Source organism: Nicotiana tomentosiformis, chromosome 11 (assembly GCF_000390325.3).
Source record: "Nicotiana tomentosiformis chromosome 11, ASM39032v3, whole genome shotgun sequence".
In the NCBI taxonomy this organism is placed as follows: domain Eukaryota; kingdom Viridiplantae; phylum Streptophyta; class Magnoliopsida; order Solanales; family Solanaceae; genus Nicotiana; species Nicotiana tomentosiformis.
In genome coordinates this window covers 69,107,569-69,127,850 of record NC_090822.1, presented here as the reverse complement: position 1 = coordinate 69,127,850, position 20,282 = coordinate 69,107,569, and the positions used below count along the sequence as shown (strand labels likewise).

At 35.7% G+C, this 20,282-nt stretch overlaps 1 protein-coding gene and 1 non-coding gene across 2 annotated transcripts; both read right to left on the bottom strand.

The window, feature by feature from the left end:
* Positions 1–18,640: 18,640 nt before the first annotated feature.
* On the bottom strand, positions 18,641–18,712 carry TRNAH-GUG (transfer RNA histidin (anticodon GUG)). Its single transcript has one exon. It is a non-coding gene; the product is annotated as a tRNA-His (tRNA).
* A 600-nt stretch (positions 18,713–19,312) lies between these two features.
* LOC104119404 (pre-mRNA polyadenylation factor FIP1-like) lies at positions 19,313–19,651 on the bottom strand. Its single transcript, XM_009630896.1, has one exon. It carries the CDS (start codon positions 19,649–19,651, stop codon positions 19,313–19,315), a length of 339 nt encoding a protein of 112 aa, XP_009629191.1.
* Between the last annotated feature and the right edge of the window lie 631 nt (positions 19,652–20,282).

Sequence of the window (20,282 nt, the reverse complement as noted above, 5' to 3'; positions counted from 1 at the left end):
ACATTCTTACACAATTTGCTTACGATCTTACTATGCTAAGTCAGTCTAAAATATTGTTTATTCGTAAAATAGTACAGTTGAATTTGTAACGTGTTTTATAAACACGTGAATTAATTTGATCCAAGAATGTAAAATAACAAAGAACAGAAATAAGAATTAAAATAAACTAGAAGAAAATACAAGCATGACTAGGGGCTGAGCTTTTTCGAAAGCAGTAATAAGAGCAATATGAAGAACAAAAAAAAGAATATAGTTTTATAGAGTAAGAACTAGTTTTACCTTTTTTGCATACAAATATTTTGTGTCCAACAATGAATACAAATTCTCCTATTTATAGCTTAATTCAGGGAGACAAGATCACTAAATAAAGCTCTTCTTAAATGTGAATAAAACCTCTCTTGGTAGCTGCATAACAATTAGGCATTAATGAAAAGATTCTTTGTAACGGCTGCTCATTGAATATCGTCTTAACCGGTATCTTCCTTTCAAATCTTCGTCCCCGATTTAATGCCTTCGAAATTTATTCAGCACCGGTCACATATTCGTAACCGGTACTAGCTATTTGTTGACTCATATCTTACTTGTCTTTACTTCCACGTGTCAACACGTCGAGCATCTACGTATCGTTCATCAATTTTACCACATACAGATAGTTCCCCTACTTTTTGGTGACAACACTTTGTGTTACCAGGAAGTAGATAAGACTTCTTTCCTTGGCGGAAAAGTTCCTGAACGGTTTCTGATACTTAACGACGCATGTCTCCTCGCCTTTAATGAGTCGAAAACGTGTTATCCCGTGATTTGGCAAATATTTTCGCCAGTTTTCAAGATAATTATAACAATGAACTATGTCGCCTATAAACTTCTACTTCTCATCATTTTTACATTTCACCTTTACAAACCCTTCTTCTTTGAATTCCCAATAAAGCTTTTCTGCAAACCTATCTTTCTCAGTAAAATTTTCTTACCCAGATTCTCTATCACCATGTCTATTACTTCTTCTGTCCCCGAAAACTCTGGCCTTCACATCGGTGGTGGCCTTCTAAGAAGAACAAAACTAAGGAAGCTAATGTTGGTTCTTGATAGTAGGAAATAACTATATAGTTTGGCCACTATTTACACTCTAAATTAGCTGCACTTCACTGATGTTTGAGCGTTAAATGATAGTAAATTGCCCTGATTGAGTATTTTATGCTTTGCAGGAGCAATTCCGGGCTACAATGAGGTTAAGGAGCGTTTTGAGATAATATGGAGCGTTGAAGGACAAGTAAAGGCTTATGGAGTAAATTGGGAGTTTGTTCGAGGATCGAAGGAGGTTAGCGCATTTAAAAAGAAGAATAAAGAAGAGTACAGAAAATCGCCCAGGTACACAGCCGCGCACTGGGCCGCGCAAGTCAGGCAAAAACTGGCCAAAGTGCGCGGTCACCTGCCCAGGTGCGCGGCCGCGCACGTCCTTCCGAGAAAAATTATTCCAGAGCTAAAATTGTAATTTGAGAGGCGACTGTCCTTGACCTATATGAAGTCTAGCTCGCCCAAAAAGAGGGTATCTTGGTTTTTAGAAGAGACCGACTTTGGGAATTGGACCTAAGGAGGCAAGAACACACTAGGAGCAAGGCGGGAAATTCTTCTACGAGTTTTTCGCTTCCTTCTTCCTATTTCCATTATTGATTATGAATTCTAGTATTGTAGTTTTGCATACTATTATGAATAGCTAATTTGTTATATAGAGTTTTGATAGAACCTTTTGCAGGATAATTTCTTGTTATGTTTCTATATAATTGAGTAGTTGAATTTCTCTACTTGTTCAACTACGTGTTTATTGTTGTTGATTGAATGGCCATCAATTGACTGTGCCTATTTAGTATGTATTGCTTGGAAAAGGATACATATTTAGGTAGTTGTTGAACAACATCACTTCTGACGTATGTGAGGAATCAATACGAAAGGTTTAAAGGTGGGATTAGGAATAATGAAACCATGGTGTGAACTTAGTGAGCAGTAAACTAGTGCCAGCTAGCGTAGTTCGGAAGAATATGTCTAGTAAATTGTGATAGTTGCTCAGAAGAGAATTATGACACCTGAAGTACTCACGATCGGTAGAAAATACTTAGAAGAAATTATAGAAGGCATAGCGAGAAGGATTCCGACAATTGGGAAAATTATAACTCTAGACCTCCTTAGTCTTGTCTCAAATTTCATCCTTATTAGTTGATAATTTTACTGCTTTATAATAGTTGCTAGTTAATTAGTTAGAAATAAATATTATAATCTCTATAATTAGAAAATTGTTTAGACTTGTGTTTCTTAGCAATATTGAACAGTTGTAGCTAAGTCTTAGTTCTTTGTGGGATTCGACTCCGGACTTGTAAACCAGATTATATTTGCAACGATCGCTTAGTCCTTTTTATAAGACATAGTTGGGCGTGATCAAATTTTAGCGCCGTTGCCAGAGACCTAACGGTGTAGCTGTAGGTGTACATATTGCTAGGTTTCAAATTTGAACTTTCTTTTATTTTATTTTATTCTACTTGTTGATTTGAGAAACATGACATCTTGGAATTATGGGAGTTTAGGTGTTGGTAATTTTACTATTGATCCTTATGCATATTGTGGAGGAAGTCACCCATTACAAAATTATCAAAATATTTTTGAGAGCGAGTTATGTGCATCCACTCAATCTTATGTGTGGAATGTGTGTGATATGTGTGGTGATCAAGACAGTCACTTTCATGGTTGTGATTATATTTCTTATCTTCCTCCAACCCCTTACTTTGATGGTTCTTCTTTTTCATGTAAAGTTAATAGAAATAAAGAACCCAGGGATGATGACCTGAAAGAGATCAAGGATATGCTAAGGTGCCTTATGGAACAAGATAATGAGAAACAACTACACATACAAAGGCAAGATGCTGTTATTCGCAATCTGGAGTCACAAGTGAGTCAACTAGTTGAAGCATTTAATGCTCAACAAGACAATATTGTGGATAGTAGCCAAGAAGAGCATGAATTAGATGCTGAAATTGAGGTGCAAATGGAGGAGGTTAGAGCAGAAAATCAACAATCTAACCAACTAGAATTTGAAGATGTTGATGTTGAAGAAGTAATACTAGAGTCAACCAGAGACGTTGAAGATACAAATTTAGTTGACTCTAGTGTGATTGGTGTTGAGGAGGTTAAAAATCTTGAAGTTCATGTATTTGAGCGCGTTGGACCTCATTCCAAATATTTCTCTACATTATGTTCAGATGGTGAAATGGAAATTGATCTGTATAAGCCAATGCAAGAGTCAAAGGAAGAGGTGGATGAGCCCTATATTCTGAAATCTTCAAGGCCATCTAGGCAAGGTGACACTCCTCGGTTGAAAGCCAAAAAGTGCATAAAGAATCATTTAATTTTTAGATCGCAACAATATGTATCGCCACAAGAGCATGATCATAGAGCAGAATCAAAACTTGGGGTCCAATTCATAAGTTCAAGGTGGAGGCAAAAAGTAGTTCACGTCGTGCCGCAGCGTTAACTCAAGCGCTTGTTGGGAGGCAACCCATCATTACTTCTTTTTATTTTTTATTTTTTATTATTGTATTATTCTTGTAGTGTTATTTTTTTATTTCTCAAGGAGCATGGGAAGCAAGGCCATTGGAAAAAAAAAAGCAACAGCAACCCAGATGGTTAGAACTAAGTGTGAGGTACCCGTACGAAGGACCAGGCCTGGGAGAAGTCTGAGTACCCCATGAGCTGCTAGTGCTTCGGTCTTTGGTCTACCAGGGAGTTTCTTTTAACCTCTTGTATTTATGGGTGTGCATTGGGGACAATGCACAATTTTAAGTGTTGGGTGAGGAGATTGTGTGGGTGACTTTCTATGCTATTTTAGTTGTATTAGTTTAATTAATTAATTATTATTATTTTCTTTTCAAAAAATAGAAAAGAGTGGACTTTTCCCGACGATGAATCTTCTAGACAGCTTTCTTGAGGGATTTAAGTCTAAAGAAAAAAAGATTTTCTTTGTAGGTAGTGTAGTAATTCCCTCTTGGGTTTTTTTATGGCGCAGTTCTTTTCCAAGGGTTTCGTTTGAACCGGGTGTATTTAGTTTTATTTTTTTTTTAGAAGTAGGAACCCGTGGGCTATGGGCTGAAATGAAAATAGGGTCTCTCAACTTCGTTATGCCTTGAGAATAGCGAGTGTTGTAGTGTGACGCTTAGGCTCAGTTGTTGACTCTTGTATATGTGCCTTAAATTGTATGTTCTTAACTTGGTTTAAGTACTTTGACTAGAGTGTTTTGATGATCCAATCTTGAGTGAGTCATGTGCCATGTGTGTGTGAGGTTTGTTGTATTCTGTGCATTGTATTTGATGTCTAGAACTTGCCCCGTATGTTTGCAAAGAGAAATAGTAGTTTTGTTCAGTCTTGGAAGTGATATAGGCGTTTCTTTGTTGAGCCAGATATGTATATTTTACGCGCCTAGTTGTTATGTATCGTAGTTAAACCCTTTGAGCCTGTAATCCTATTTTTTTTGGCAACCACATTACAAGCCTTACCCCTTTGTTTGAATTAACCATCTATTTGAACCTTTTAACCTCTCATGAGCACTTGAATTGTTATGAACTTTGTAAAAGTTAAAGTGCGGGGTGGTTGGTTTGGCTTTTGAGTGGAACTAATGAAATAAGGAGAAAGATGCACTGTTTTGAAAAAAGTAAGAGACATTTGAATTGAAAAAGAAAGAAAAGAAAATAAAATAGTTGTATTGTTGTGGAAAAAAAAATTCTTGATAAGTGCTGACTCTTGATGTAAGTGTGCTTAAATAATTGGGAGTTAATGTATATTGATTTGAAGGCGGAGTATGGTTTGACATAAGTGTGGGGTTCCGACTGCTAAAGTGTATGTATTAAAGTGCTTATGGAGGTGTAGTCACTCTTATATCTAAATGTATCATACCCGTCCCGCAGCCTACATTACAACCAGTTAAAAGTCCTACTTGATCCTTGACTGAATAAACTCAATTAGTAGAGTAGTACACTACGGGCAAGCCTATGGTGCATTTTTTTGTGGCACATGAATGTCGTTTATGAGAGTGAGTGAATTCTGTCTATCTTGAAGTTCCTAATTGTTCGTGAACTTTATTAATTGTGGAACGATTCTCTTTTATTGTGGGAGGGCACTTGATTCATGAAGGAAAGGTAATTCTTTACCTCTATGTTAGAGTAAGTGAGTAAGTTGTGAATAATGCGTGATGCTTGTGAGTCAATTCTTGAGGTGAAATTATTACACTACTGTGCTGGGTCTATTTGAAATATTATTGGTATGATGAGTTAGGAAATTTGCTTAGTGAGGTTGTGTCTATGTAAAGTGTGGTTTGTTTGCTCGGGGACGAGCAATGGTCTAAGTGTGGGGTATTGATAGTATGCTATAACTATGTAGTTTGGCCACTATTTGCACTCTAAATTGGCTGCACTTCACTGATGTTTGAGCGTTAAATTATAGTAAATTTCTCTGATTGAGTATTTTATGCTTTACAGGAGCAATTCCGGGCTACAATGAGGTTAAGGAGCGTTTTGAGATAATATGGAGCGTTGAAGGCCAAGTAAAGGCTTAGAGAGTAAATTGGGAGTTTGTTCGAGGATCGAAGGAAGTTAGCGCATTTAAAAAGAAGAACAAAGAAGAGTGCGGAAAATTGCCCAGGTGCGTGGCCGTGCACTGACCGCGCACTGGGCCGCGCAAGTCAGGCAGAAACTGGCAAAAGTGCGCGGCCAGATGCGCGGTCACCTGCCTAGGTGCGCGGCCGCGCACGTCCTTCCGAGAAAAATTATTTCAGGGCTAAAATTATAATTTCAGAGGCAACTGTCCTTGACCTATATGAAGCCCAGCTCGCCCAAAAAGAGGGTATCTTGGTTTTTAGAAGAGACCGACTTTGGGAATTAGACCTAAGGAGGCAAGAACACACTAGGAGCAAGGCGAGGAATTCTTCTACGAGTTTTTCTCTTCCTTCTTCCTATTTCCATTATTGGTTATGAATTCTAGTATTGTAGTTTTGCATACTATTATGAATAGCTAATTTGTTATATAGAGTTTTGATAGAACCTTTTGTAGGATAAATTCTTGTTATGTTTTTATATAATTTAGTCGTTGGATTTCTCTACTTCTTCAACTACGCGTTTATTGTTGTTGATTGAATGACCATCAATTGACTGTGCCTATTTAGTATGTATTGCTTGGAAAAGGGTACATATTTAGGTAGTTGTTGAACAACATCACTCCTTACATATGTGAGGAATCAATATGAGTGGTTTAAAGGTGGGATTAGGAATAGCGAAACCTTGGTGCGATCTTAGTGAGCAGTAAACTAGTGCCAGCTAGCGTAGTTCGGAAGAATATGTCTAGTAAATTGTGGTAGTTTCTCATAAGAGAATTAAGACACCTGAAGTACTCATGATCGGTAGAAAATACTTAGGCGATATTATAAAAGGCATAGCGGGAAGGATTCTGACAATTGGAGAAATCATAACTCTAGACCTCCTTAGTCTTGTCTCAAATTTCATCCTTGTTAGTTGATAATTTTACTGCTTTATAATAGTTGTTAGTTAATTAGTTAGAAATAAATATTATAATCTCTACAATTAGGAAATTGTTTGGACTTGTGTTTCTTAGCAATATTGAACAGTTGTAGTTAAACTTTAGTTTTATGTGGGATTCGACTCCAGACTTATAAATCGGATTATATTTGCAACGACTACTTAGTCTTTTTTATAAGGCATAGTTAGGCGTGAACAGTTCTCCTACTACCAACAAAATCATCCCATCCCAACTAAATTCTGAAACGGATCTCCAAGTGCAAAAAGAACTTATCAATCCCAATAATGACAAAAATTGGCCTGTCAACAGATATCGTTCTTCTATTCGCCCTGTTAGTATTCCTATTGTGAAGAAAGATTACGATTGGAAAAAATTGAAATCTTAGCCCGCAACGAAGTGGAAAGAGTTACGTTTAGTAAACCCTGGTTCATGTATGTTTACACGTACCCTTTCACTTTAAGAATGAGCCAAACAATTGATCCCATTATTTTAGAGTTTTGCCACCACTACCAAATCTATTTGGCTCAAGTAAGGCCATCAATATGGCATACTGTGGATTACCTTCAGGTATTGTGCTTCCGAGCCGGAAAAACCCTCACTCCTGCCCATTTGATCAACCTCTACTCCTTAAAGAATTTTCGTGGAGGCATGATCAATCCCAGCAAATGCGGCTACCATGCCATCGTTATAAGTGACGATGGCGATAATGACCGTGGTTGGATGGAATGGTTTGTTGTCATTTCTACCAGTGATATCCTTCCGGCAACAACACCTTCTTCTATCCCTGAATCTTGAAACTTCGCTCATAAGTTCTGCAGATATTTTTTTTCTATTATGTTAAAGAAACTTCCCAGCTTTGCTAACTTTTATTTTTCTTATTTCAGCTACCCGTTGGGTTCCACATCGGTTAAGAACCTAATCCAATATATACAGAAGACTTTAGACGTTTCCACACTGGATTCCCGTAGGTTGAAGAAATTACTCCCAAATTTAACTGGAAGGCCAAAAATCATGGTATATAAAACTTATTTTTTTCCTTTTCCAATCTTCAACATGGCGTAGTACGAATTTACTGATTCTCCTTTGTAATACTCAGGCCTTCCGAAGGGGTCTTTCATTTAACTCGTTATTGAGATGTTTCTTGACCCAATGGTGGCCCATCAACAGATGCAAGAAATCCTTAATCGGAAGAAGGCTCCTGATGCCACTCTTACTTTCGGTGAAGGTCCATCTTCCTTGAGTCCCCAGTCTAAGGAGGAAAAAGCGAAAAGAAAACGTACCTCCAAAGTTGAGACTTAGGAGAAGCCTTTAACAAAAGAAGCTTCAATTGGACCGACCAACCACAATAGTCCTTGATGAAGATGAAATCTAGGACAATGAAGAAATGGTTTCTCTTCAAAGGAGAAGAAAAACATCTCTCTCTACTCAACTAGATGCCCAACCAAGAGAAATTCAAGCACTCTTTATGAAAATGGAGACAGTTGAAAATGCTGATTCTCAATTTCGAGTTCCCGTTGTTGCTTCTGATCATAGGAGCTCTACTTTTGATATTCCTCCAACTTAACTTCAACACCAGCTGCAACACTATCAACTCATAGCTCCCACCGTCCCCAACCGAACAAATAGAAAATGCGCATTCCCTACGGTCACCCAATCATAGGAATATAGAGAACAGTTTCTCGGCACCTATCCGAAACCCCGATGGTAAACGTAGTGTCGTTATTTCGATTTATAATAAGTGCCACTTACTCTCCAAGCCGGTGGGGGTCGCCAACTACTTGAAGCCTCTGGCATCAAACAAAGATTGGAGAAAATGGATGTTATTTCTACTGAGTGTCTGATCAATAACAACATGCACCTTGCTGCTCAGGTATCAATTTAATCTTCTTTTCTTCCCATTTTTCTTGCTAGATATTATCCATATAACTTTAATCTCTGGCCTTATTTTAAGCTAACCTCCTTGCCTATGAGGGCTTATAAAATATGATCTTGGATAAAGAAACATTTACAGCTAAATGGGATTAGTTTGCTGCTGAACGAGATCAACTTGTTGAATGCCTCCCGATTTTAGAAGCAAAATTTGCTCAAATAGGCAAGTTTGAAGCTTGATTGGAGCAATCTAAGCAAGAGAAAATGGTTCACAGCTGGGAAGCCACTCAACTACATGAATAGCTTAAGGAGTTGAAAGCCAAGTGGGCTGAGCTACAAGACTCTGTGACTATGGCAGCGGAATGTAAGTCTGCTTCTATGGAGCAAATATATAATCTGGAAGCAAGCTTGCATTCCAGAATCGAGTAGGCTACTACTGCCGATGGAACAGAGCTAGGATGGAGGAAAGGCTCAAAAAGGTCATGGATCAGAACCGCGAACACGCAAGGACAAATACTGACCTTAGTCGAACTTATGGCATCGTGAAGGTGAAAAATGACCAACTGCAATCCAAAATCAAGAAGCTTCGATCCAAACTCCAAGATCAAGAAGATTCTTTCCTCCTCAAGGAAACTTATGCAATTTATAACATCAGGGGGACTGGAGGAGGCAAAAGAAGGCATTGAAAATATGGATGGTTGCATCCCTAAAGCTCTCGAATTGGAGATGACTACCTTCAATAATAGTCCTGCTCGACCCACTGCTTTAAGCTCCTTAAGCATAAGTTCTGAGTACTCCGGAACCGAAGAGAAAGCTGAAGAAGAAGAAGAAGAAAAAGAAGAAGAAGAAGAAGAAGAAGAAGGTACTGAACCGGATGCGGAACAACCTTCATCTGCAAAAGATGCTGAAAATACTTCTCTTCTTTCGGACTCCGCCGGCAAAATCGATTGATATAATACACACACACACACACACACATATATATATATATATATATATATATATATATATATATATATATATATATTGTAATTATGCCAAAACCTCTATTGAATTTGTCATTTTAAGAAATAAACACATCTTTTGCTTAATTTCTATGCCAAACATATTTGATAAAGTTTGGGAATTTTTATATCCGATAACTTTTAATCCCGGGCATTTACACTTCCGGTGTTAATCCTTTTACTATGGGGTTTCATAAGAGATGGCCTTTATTTTTACGGTGCTCTTAAAGAGGACGTCTCCTATTCATTCCGGCACAAACATTTGAAGTTTAACTAACTTTCAAATGAAAAAGAACTTAACATATTATTTGGACAAGAAATAAGATAAAAACAAAAGAACTTTGATTTATTCCTTCCATTTCTAAAAGTACATTTACATAAATATTTATTTGTTTAAGTAAATAAAGCTGCCAATACATATGGCTAACTTGTACAACTTATTTCTACAGGGTTGATCATTCAGTCCCTGATCCTGATAAGATATAGCTTCCGGTTCTAACAGTTTCCAGCCTTCATGACACTTTTAGTGCTCTGATATACAATAGTTCCCCCAGTGTTCAAATTCTAAGCATGAAAATTCGAATACTGGAGTTCTTGATGTCATCGATGACCCTCTTCATAGTATGCTTTACGTTGCTTCCTCATTAAAAACCTTGCCAGAAAAATTCAATTGGGAAAAAACTGAACGAAGGAAAAAAGAGTGCAGCACATACTTTCAGTATCAACAAGGGTCTTTAACAGTAATACCTTTTGAGGTGAGTCACATTCCAATTACTTGGTAATTTTATTCCATCTTAATTTTTCAACGGATATGAACCTTTATCGGTTATAGCTAAAATCCGGTAAGATCTTTATCACGTTGGTCCTAGCTTTCCGGCATTAACCTCTCGGGTACTTTGAGTTACTTTTCGCAAAACCAAATCTCTGACTTTGAAATATCGAAGATTTTCTCTATGGTTGTAATATCTTTCATCATTTGCTTTTGTGCCACCATCCTCACGTATGCTACATTTCGATTCTCTTCAAGCAAATCCAGCTTAATCAGCATCGCTTCATTATTTGACTCCTCGCTTATCAATGAATACCTTATGTTTGGTTATCCGATCGCTACTGGAATCAACGCTTTTGCACCGTACACAAGAGAAAAGGGTATTTCTCTCATGCTTGACTTTGTCACTGTTCTATATGCCCATAATACTCCCAGTAACTCTTCTAGCCAACTGCCTTTAATATCCTCTAATTTCTTTTTTAGGTTTTGAATTATTACCATGTTGGTTGACTCTGTTTGTCTGTTAGCACTTGGATGATATGGAGAAGATGTGATCCTTTTGATCTTCAATACTTCCAGAAACTTTGTGACTTTGGAACCTATAAATTATGGTTCATTATTACAAGCAATTTTTTTTGGTACTCCAAATCAGGAAATGATGTGATCCAAATGAAATCAATTACTTCTCGCTCTCCAATTTTTTTGTAAGCGTCTGTTTCAAACCATTTAGTGAAATAGTTAGTTAAAACTAAAAGGAATTTTACCTGCTCGGGCCCTTGAGGTAAAGGACCAACTATGTGCATCTCCAATTTCATAAATGGCCATGGACAACCACATCTATTAGAATACCTGTCATATCATAATGAGACTATGCAAAGCAATCAAAGTTAGCTGTTAAAAACTCTTGAGCCTGAGTTCAGAATTTAATACAGTTCCCAAGTAAACCTTTTTATCCGGGAACTCCGCGAACAAAGCAATATTTTCCAGTTCCTCTACGGTCGACTTTGTAGCATCTGGTTCCTCTGGTACCTGGAAAGATCTAGGCACATGATATAAATCTGATGACTCTTCTTCTCTATCAGTCGGAATGGGAGAGGACATTGGTTCATGTAGTTGTTATTTGCTTGTTCCTTCCGCCTTGTTGTTGGATAAAGTTACTACATTCATTTACTTTGTTGCGGGTTGATCACCTCTAATTTGTTTGATCTCCTCTGGTGTTGGAAACTTCAATAGGTGATGATAAGTCCACGACACAACCTTCATCTCATGAATCTATGGCCTACCTAGGATCATATTGTATCCCATATTGTTGTCCACCACCTCGAACAAAGTATTCTTTGTCATGACTTCGGCATGTATGGACAGTAAAATCTCCCCTCGAGTTGTTACACTTGTTAGGTTGAACCTGGCAAGAAGTTTTGTTGCCAGAACTATGTTTCCGAATAACTTTTCTTGTTTCGGAACTCTCAACTGGATGATATTGGTTGAACTACCTAGATCAACCAACACATATTTAATTTTAAAATCTAAAATATTAAGTGATATTACGATAGCATCGTTGTGAGGTAAAATAAGGCCATCATCAGTTTCTTCTGAGAAGGTAATTTTATCATCTTCTGATGTGTCTCTTACTCTCTTGCCATGAGTTACTGAAATCTTTGTCTCCTTCACTGCTGAAAATGTCACCCAATTTACTTCAATTCCACCAAAAATCATATTTATTGTTAGACGAGGTGACTTTGCAGGCGGTTTGGATGGTTTTGTAGCATCTCTATTCCTCCCATAATTGTTCTTGGTCCGGTCACTTAAAAATTCTCTAAGATTAATATTCTTCAACAATGCTGCAACCTCTTCACGAAGATGACGACAGTCCCCTGTCCTATGACCATGCGTTCCATGGAATTAACACTATAGATTAGGATCCCTTTGACTAGGATCTGACTAAATTGGTTTCGTAAATCCCGCCTCCTTGATGTTTCTCATAGCTGAAACTAGTTCCACTATGCTGATATTGAAGTTGTAATCATACAACTGGGGATATGCTGAATCTCGGGACTCCGATGGCTCCTTCTCATGCAAAGTTTTGCTACTCCGACCACGATCCGCCCTTCTATCTGATACAAACTTGTCAGATATTTGAAAACCCTTATTTCCACGCCTATTAACCCTTTCATAAGGTTGAAAATCACTCCTAAAAGACCTTCGGCCTGCATCGAAATCAGTTTTAAATTTTTCCTGATTCCGATTATGATTGCGTCCTTTGGAAGACACCGAAGAACTCAATTAATCATCTTCGAATCTAATTTTTGATTCATAACGGTTATGGACGTTTGTCCATGTTGTTGCCTAAAACTCCAACAACGTTTTCTATAATTTTTTGGAGGCGTCGGAACTTAAAGGATTAAGACCTTTGGTGAACGCTTTAGCTGCCCACTCATCCGATACCGCTGACAACAACATCCTCTCCTTTTGAAACCGGATGATGAACTCTCGCAATAATTCAAATTCTCCTTGAGTAATTCTAAGTATGTCAGCTTTCCTAGCTTGGACTTTCCTTGCTTCTGCGTGAGCTTTAATAAAAGAATCTGCAAGTATTTGAAAATAGTCAATCGAGTAGTTAGGTAAAAGAGAGTACCATGTTAGAGCACTCTTTATTAGGATTTTGCCGAATTTCTTCAGCAGGACAGATTCGATCTCATGTGGTGCCAAATCATTTTCCTTTACAGTTGTTTTGTAAGTTGTGATATGTTCTTGTGAATCCAAAGTTCAATCATATTTCGGGATATCGGGCATCTTGAATCTTTTCAGAATCAATTCTGGAGTCGCACTAGGTTTGAACGGCAACTGCGTATACTTATTTAAATTTGGACCCTTCAATACCGGTGGCGCTCCTGGAATCTGATCCATCCGAGCATGGAATTCTTTAGTATTTTGATCCATCCGATCATTCATTTCCCTTATGAATCTCATGATCTCGATTTTAGAAGGATCATTGGCGTTGTTGACGTTCTCGGATCCACTATCTGCACCACCTACTTTATTTTCGTTAAATCCAAATTCCTCATTCGAAGCGACGTTTCCAGTTCTCTGCGTTGTTTGATTTGTAGGTACACCGGAAGGAAGTCAAACTCCCCATTGGAGTTATTAGAAGCAAACGAAAGCGTTTGTTTCAACTCTGTCATTACCCGGTCTTATCTCGAGAGATGATTCATGATGTCCCTTTGTTGCACTCTCAAAACTTTTACCATTTCAACAATAAGTTCGCCATCCATATCATTAGGAGTTGGACTTCTCACATGTTGAGGATTTCGTTCTTCGCGAACCAGAGTTGTTTCATCTCCTTCGTTGTGGATTTCACTAGTTGAATCATCACGCTCATTATTTATTCCAACATTAAAAGAGTTGTTCACATCGTTGGCTGTCATATCTGATTTTTCTTTGACTAAAGACAGGGCATCAAAACGCGTTAGTAATAGATAAATGGATCAAAATAATACTTCATCCGTTTCAATTTATATGAACTCATTTGACTGGGCACGGAGTTTAAGAAAAGAGAGAAGACTTTTGAACTTGTAGTATAAAATGAGTCAAATATATTTTGTATGGCTATAAATCATTGCATAAAGGTAAATTATTTTCAAATAAGGAAAGGAGTCATTCTTTTTGGCACTAAAAAGGAAATAGGTTCACATTAATTGAAACAGGGGGAGTAACACAATTGTCTATGCCCTACGGTGGGCGCCAAACTGTTTACCCGTAAAATAATACAGTTGAATTTGTAACGTGGTTTATAGACACGTGAATTAACTTGATCCAAGAGGGTAAAATAACCAAGAACAGAAATAAATTAATTAAAATAAACTAGAAGAAAATACAAGCTTGACTGGAGGATGAGATTTTTCGAAAGCAGTAATAAGAGCAATATGAAGAACAAAATAAAGAAAATTATTTTATAGAATAAGAGCTAGTTTTGCTTTTTTGTATACAAATGTTTTATGTCCAACAATGAATACAAATTCTCTATTTATAGCTTCATTGAGGGAGATAAGATCCCCAAATCAAGCTCTTCCTAAATGTGAATAAAACCCCTTTTGATAGCTGCATAACGGTTAGGCATCAATGAAATTTTTTTTTGTAACGGTTGTTCATTGAATGTTGTCTCAACCGGTATCTTCCTTTCAAATCTTCGTCCCCGGTTCTAATACCTTTGGAACAGCACCAGTCACATGTTCGTAACCTGTGCCAGCTATTTGCTGACTCATATCTTACTTGTCTTTACTTTCACGTGTCAACTCATCGAGCATCTGCCTGTCGTTAATCAATTTTACCCCATATAAATACTATAATTAATATTGCTAAGGGAATACTAGATAAGAAAGGTAAGAGAATTTTGGTATTATATGGTAGAGAACTTGAATTATTTTGATTGATGAGTTACAAATGTAATGCCTTTATATACACTAGTCACTTAGGGGCTAGATAAATAATAATTGTTATACAAGTCCTTCATATTTACAAGATAATGGCTTCTTCTAGAATTCCCTACAAAGTTAAAAATTTCAAAAATTTTCTTAATAAATACATAGGGTTCTGCGGTCTTCCAAGAAAAATCTCTATATTTGTCTAAAACCTTCAAACAAGTGTTAGCCTTCGTGTTATGTAAGCTTTTCACACACAAAAATATGTGCTAAATAGCACCTTTGCGACCCGATGACATGGTGGGTCATGAGATATTTGCTTTTATTGAAATGTATTCGTTTGGCTTTTAATCTCTTGATCACTAGCCTTCACTACTTTGTTAGCTGGTTTGATGTTATTTGGCTGCTAACCCCATGTTGCAATTTGCAAACTCAAAACTGAACACAGAGAAATAAATATCATTTTATGGGCAACAAGGTTGCAATGAGTATTATTCTTGTTGGCTAAAGTGTTAACCAAAAGTACCATAAGCTTGTTTGCTAATAGGGACAATTTTCACGTGGTTTTTGTTCATTTTCACTTAGAGAGAGGATGTAAGATTATTTTTCCATTTGTATGGTTTCGTATTTATTATTCTTAGCTCCGCTTCGTTGTATCTGTTCTCATATTCCTTGAATTGTTCTGTGAAGTCTTTAGTGTAAATAATATACATTGGTTGGTGATTTTTTGCAAATTAATATCCGTGAGTGTCCTCGAGTGATAGCAAACTATGATATGGTAGAAGTTAGGGGTGTTGGGATTTTAAGCTTGTGTAGCTTAAAGAAGATGAATGAGAAATGGAGGGAAAATGAAATATTTGAGTTTTCCTCCTTGGCAAAGGGACATTGTCCCATATTGGAGGAAGAAAAGGATTTTGATGGGTATATATATAATTGCTCTTCTTCTAGCTCTTAAAGAGTTAAGAAGAACGCAAGCCTCGCTCCGTCGTCGTTGTCGCTCGGTTCGGATTCGGATTCGGTCAAAGATTGATTGATTAATCTTTTTGGACAAAATTTTTTTCAATTATTTATTTAATTAATTAAATAATTAACGAAAAATCAGGCCCATTTTATTTTCCGAATTATTTTAAATCCGTTTTTCCGCAATATTTCAAATAACTTGTTCCAACAGCCATGGCTGTTTCTGAAAGGTTGCAAACCTTCTCAGAAACAATGCCAGCAATTCTATAAATATACTTTGAATCCCAGAATCTTTCCTTACGAATTTTTCTGATCTTCTTCTTCTTCTTCTGCATAAAAAATTCAGTGTGTTTTACAGCCTTCGAGTGGCTCGCTGTTCACCGGTGTCTTTGGTACCAACACTCCGGTGAGTTCAATCGTTCTATCCTGGGAGGTTATATTCCAGCACCTCGGGTACTTGAGGGGAATAATTTTCTTAAGGACACACTGTGTATTTAGTGGGCTCGATTTATTCCTATACTATTTTTCCAGAATTTATTTCATTAAACAAGTGTTACTAACTTTCTGTTTTATTTATATATTTCAGAAAATTTAATGGTTTAATTGTTTATTACAGCAATACAGATTTATAACAAGGGGTATACATGGATCGGGTTGGTATACCTTTATTATTAAAAACACAAGTAAAATCAACACTACTAGGAGAATTACGTTTTTTTTGTATATTTAAAATAAATTTGCGCAAGTAGAATAACATCTTCAATAAGAAAATTACACCAATTAGAACAAGAAAAATTAAAAAGAATTATTTTCAATTGGTAAATTACACCCTCATAAGTAAATCTAGAATTAGAAATATAAATTCTCAAAAATCAAAATCATAAATTTCATATTTTTTCTAAGCAAAATTTAAAAAAATTCGTCACAATTTAATAGTAAAGAGATTTAAATTGAACTTAACAACCGTAGAATAGTTATAATTTTTTATGATATAATAAACAAAAGAAATTATGAAAAACTAAAAACTGATCATAATCTAAGATTTTCGTTGAGACCCAAGTCTTTCGATTTTGAAAGAAGAAAACTCGCAAATTTGAGATTAAGAGAAATGCTTATATTTATGAGATTTTAAAATTTTGGAATCTTTTTTTTGAGTGTATTAGTCACACAAAAAAAAACTAATAGAATAAAGGAAAGAGAAATATAAAAAATAAGAAAAAGACAAATAGAAAATTGGGAGATAACCGAAAAGGGAAACGACTGAGACAAAAGGAAATAAAAAGCACAAATAGGGAACCAAATAAAGTTTAACATAAATTCGAACTTGGGTCTTACACAGAAAAGCTTTCAAAAAGGTCTCTCAACCATGGCACCTTTGTTTAGTTTGTGATTGCGGGTGGCAGGATCATATAATTAACCTAGTTTAAGAAAATTTCAACATAGGTATATAACAATTTTATCAACCTAGCGGGTGCCACACCACCCCCACCCTAAGAGGTGGATCCGCCACTGTTTGGTTTGGTTTGGTTCGGTTCTGTCGGGTATTTTTTGTTACAAGAATATTATTTCAATCTTACTTTGTTAAATTTATAGATAAAATTTTGATAAGTTAATGTATATGTTTAGTAAAAATTTAAAAAACCGACAAACATATGATCTATTAAAATATTCTTATAGAATAATTTTTTTAGTAACACATGATAGTTATTTTCTCAGTCATCTAACAATAATTTTTCGTTGATGTATGCTTTCAAGGTTAACCGAATTTAATAATTAAACTTAAATATGAAACCTAAGTAACGATATGTACTATTTAATTTTAAAATTATTTAAATACCATCTCAAATTCGAAAAAGATATAAGAATTTAATAGATCTTGGCATATGAATATGAAAGAACTAAGAGATTGAAGCATTTCAATAACACTTGACAAGAATGTGATGATACAACCCATTATTTAAAGTAAATAAAAATGGATGCAATTCATAGTTCTATTAAATATTACATCCCATGAGAGGATCCCAAATATTTATAGACATTTTTAAAGAATATTCTATATAAAGTTTTAAAAGTATATATAAAAATTAAATATTTATATATCGGTTTGGTTCAAATTTTTTTACTCAATACCAAACCTAATTCAATTTTTTAATTGGTTTAGTTTGACTTTCGGTTTAATGCGATTTTCCTATTAAATTTGAACACTCTAGTAGAACTATTGGAAACATGAATTTAAGTAAAACACCAATTCCTTGACTTTTCACTAACAGACATTGCTTTCTACTTTCTTTTTTTCCTCTCATTAGATAAAAGATCATCTGCTTTTGAACAATCATTTTTTGCCTTCAACTTTTACAACTCTGTGAAAAAGATCATTTGTTGGTAATGAAGGCCGGGGTGGAGCGAGTGCTCCATTATGGATTTGGTCCAATCCAGTAATTTTGATTTAAATCCTGATTGAATATATATAAATTATTAATTTAGAACCCGATAACTTAAAGAATATAATCCCGAAGCTCATAAGCTTCAAATCCTTGATCCGCCTTTGAACGAAGGAAATGAAACGTTTGTCATGAGACTCATGGCTAAATCCAGACTATATCACAAGATCAAATTAATTAATTACAATAAGTAAACATAGTCTCGTGGTTATAGACACAAGTAAAAATGGGAATTTGGAATGAAAAGACGACGTCTTTGAATCAAAAGTACTATTGTGTTTAGCAGAACATGGTTAAAAGCAGGTTGAATATTGATTACCAATTCTTTGAATTGAAAAACAAGTCAAATTTAAAGTAGTTTTTACCAGAACATAGTTAAAATCGAGGTTGGAAATTGATTACCAATTCACAAAGCCTGCAATAGATATGGCAGACAATATACTACCCTGTTTTCCTTTTCTTTTGTTTTTTCATATATTAATCCAAAATTTCCTCTATGTGCTTCCACAAGAAGTGTTTGATTAGCAGATAAGTGGGGATGTATACAAAAGAGGAGAAGCAGATAAAAACCAAGATTTTATTATTACCTGTATGTAAAAAGAAAAAAGTAAATGTGGCTGCTGGGATTCGAGCCCAGGTCTCCACGGCCACAACGTGGAATTCTCACCACTAAACTACAGCCACTTGATTGATGAAATCCCTTGGCGGTGCTATATTTAAACTCTAAGTATTCCTTCCATGTTCCAACTCTCATTCTTTACGTACTTCACTTATTTTTCTCTTCTAGTCCTTCACTTTCACATATTCAACATTTTGGAAGAAGAGAATATATTTTAGTTCGTTTGAGCTAGATCGAATCAACGATTTAAATTAGGATCTTTCATTATTACTAAACTGTCCCCTTATAAACTTTTTGTTGATTCACCACTTAGATTATTAGAAAGAGAGCTGACGAGTGTGGAGAATAATTAGAAGTAATAACAATAAAAGTATCACCATAATATATATAGAGTGAGATATATAAAAAAAAACACACGTAATTTTAAAGTTACATAATGGAAATATGGTACAACACCCCACTATATATAGTACGATCCACCCGCCTTCTCCCTAGATAAAAAAAAGGACTTACACTGGAATACAAAGTCAAATAGCCTGAAATACGAATAACATGATCACGACTGGATGACTCAAAGCAAATGCAAATCAACAAAGAAAACATGAAAAAATAACAGTACAAATAAAAATGGAATAATTTATAATTAAGTAGACAAGTCTACTTAATTAATTCTTAGGGGGTGGTGGAGTGAAAAATGGAATAGAAGTAGGGAATTTTGGGAATGAAGGAAATGAAGGAATTGGTGGCATTGCAACTCTTGGAATGCTTGGAATTGATGGCATTGGCGGCATTGATCCAACCCTTGGAATTGATGGCATGTTTGGAATACTTGGCATATTTGGAATAATACTAGGCATATTAGGGATACTTGGTATGCCTGGAATTGTAGGGAAACTTGGATTATTGGCCTGCAATAACTGACGACCAGCTTCAGATTTCCCACTCAATATTGCAAAGGAGAGAACAGCAACCATGAAAATGCTAGTGTATATGCTTCTAGCCATAGTTTCTTCTTTTAAAATTATATATGTATGTATGTAGTTGGAGCTGAAGTTGACAAGACTCTCAGATTTTGTTTGCTGCTGATGAGAAACTATGTAGTGGATTGAGGTATTTATAGTGGAAATTTGATTAAGCTTATGTTTTGATTATAGAGTATTAATTAATTTGTTGGTTTTAGTTATGACTTTTGATTGATTGGTTTAGAAACGCCTGACGGCTGGGGGTAAATTGTTGTTGATGTTAGTTTACCATCACTTGGTGTTTTATTAAATTGAGCCACTGCCCAGTTGTCCAGTTTATAAATCAAAATCAAAATTGAAGCAAACATGTGGCATTTTAAGATTCATTCATGTTAGTCTAGCTTCTTGTTGGACACCTATGCGTGTATATTCAACTTTCTTGGTTTTAAGTTGAACTAAAATGGTTGTTAAACCACCTCATAACAGTACTTTGCCCAAGGGATCTTATCATTACTAAACAAATGCAAAAAAAAGTGAAAATAAAAAGATCATGCTGTAAACTATGTCATTTTTTTCCTCTTATTTTTCCTATTATAAAAATAAAATAAAAAAAGAAATACATTGCATTTATAAAAATCATCAGTTAATTGCTCTTAAGAATATAATTTGGAAT

Coding starts and splice junctions, on each gene's coding strand:
- LOC104119404 (XM_009630896.1), bottom strand. CDS start 19,651: ATGGCTAGAAGCATATACACTAGCATTTTCATGGTTGCTGTTCTCTCC.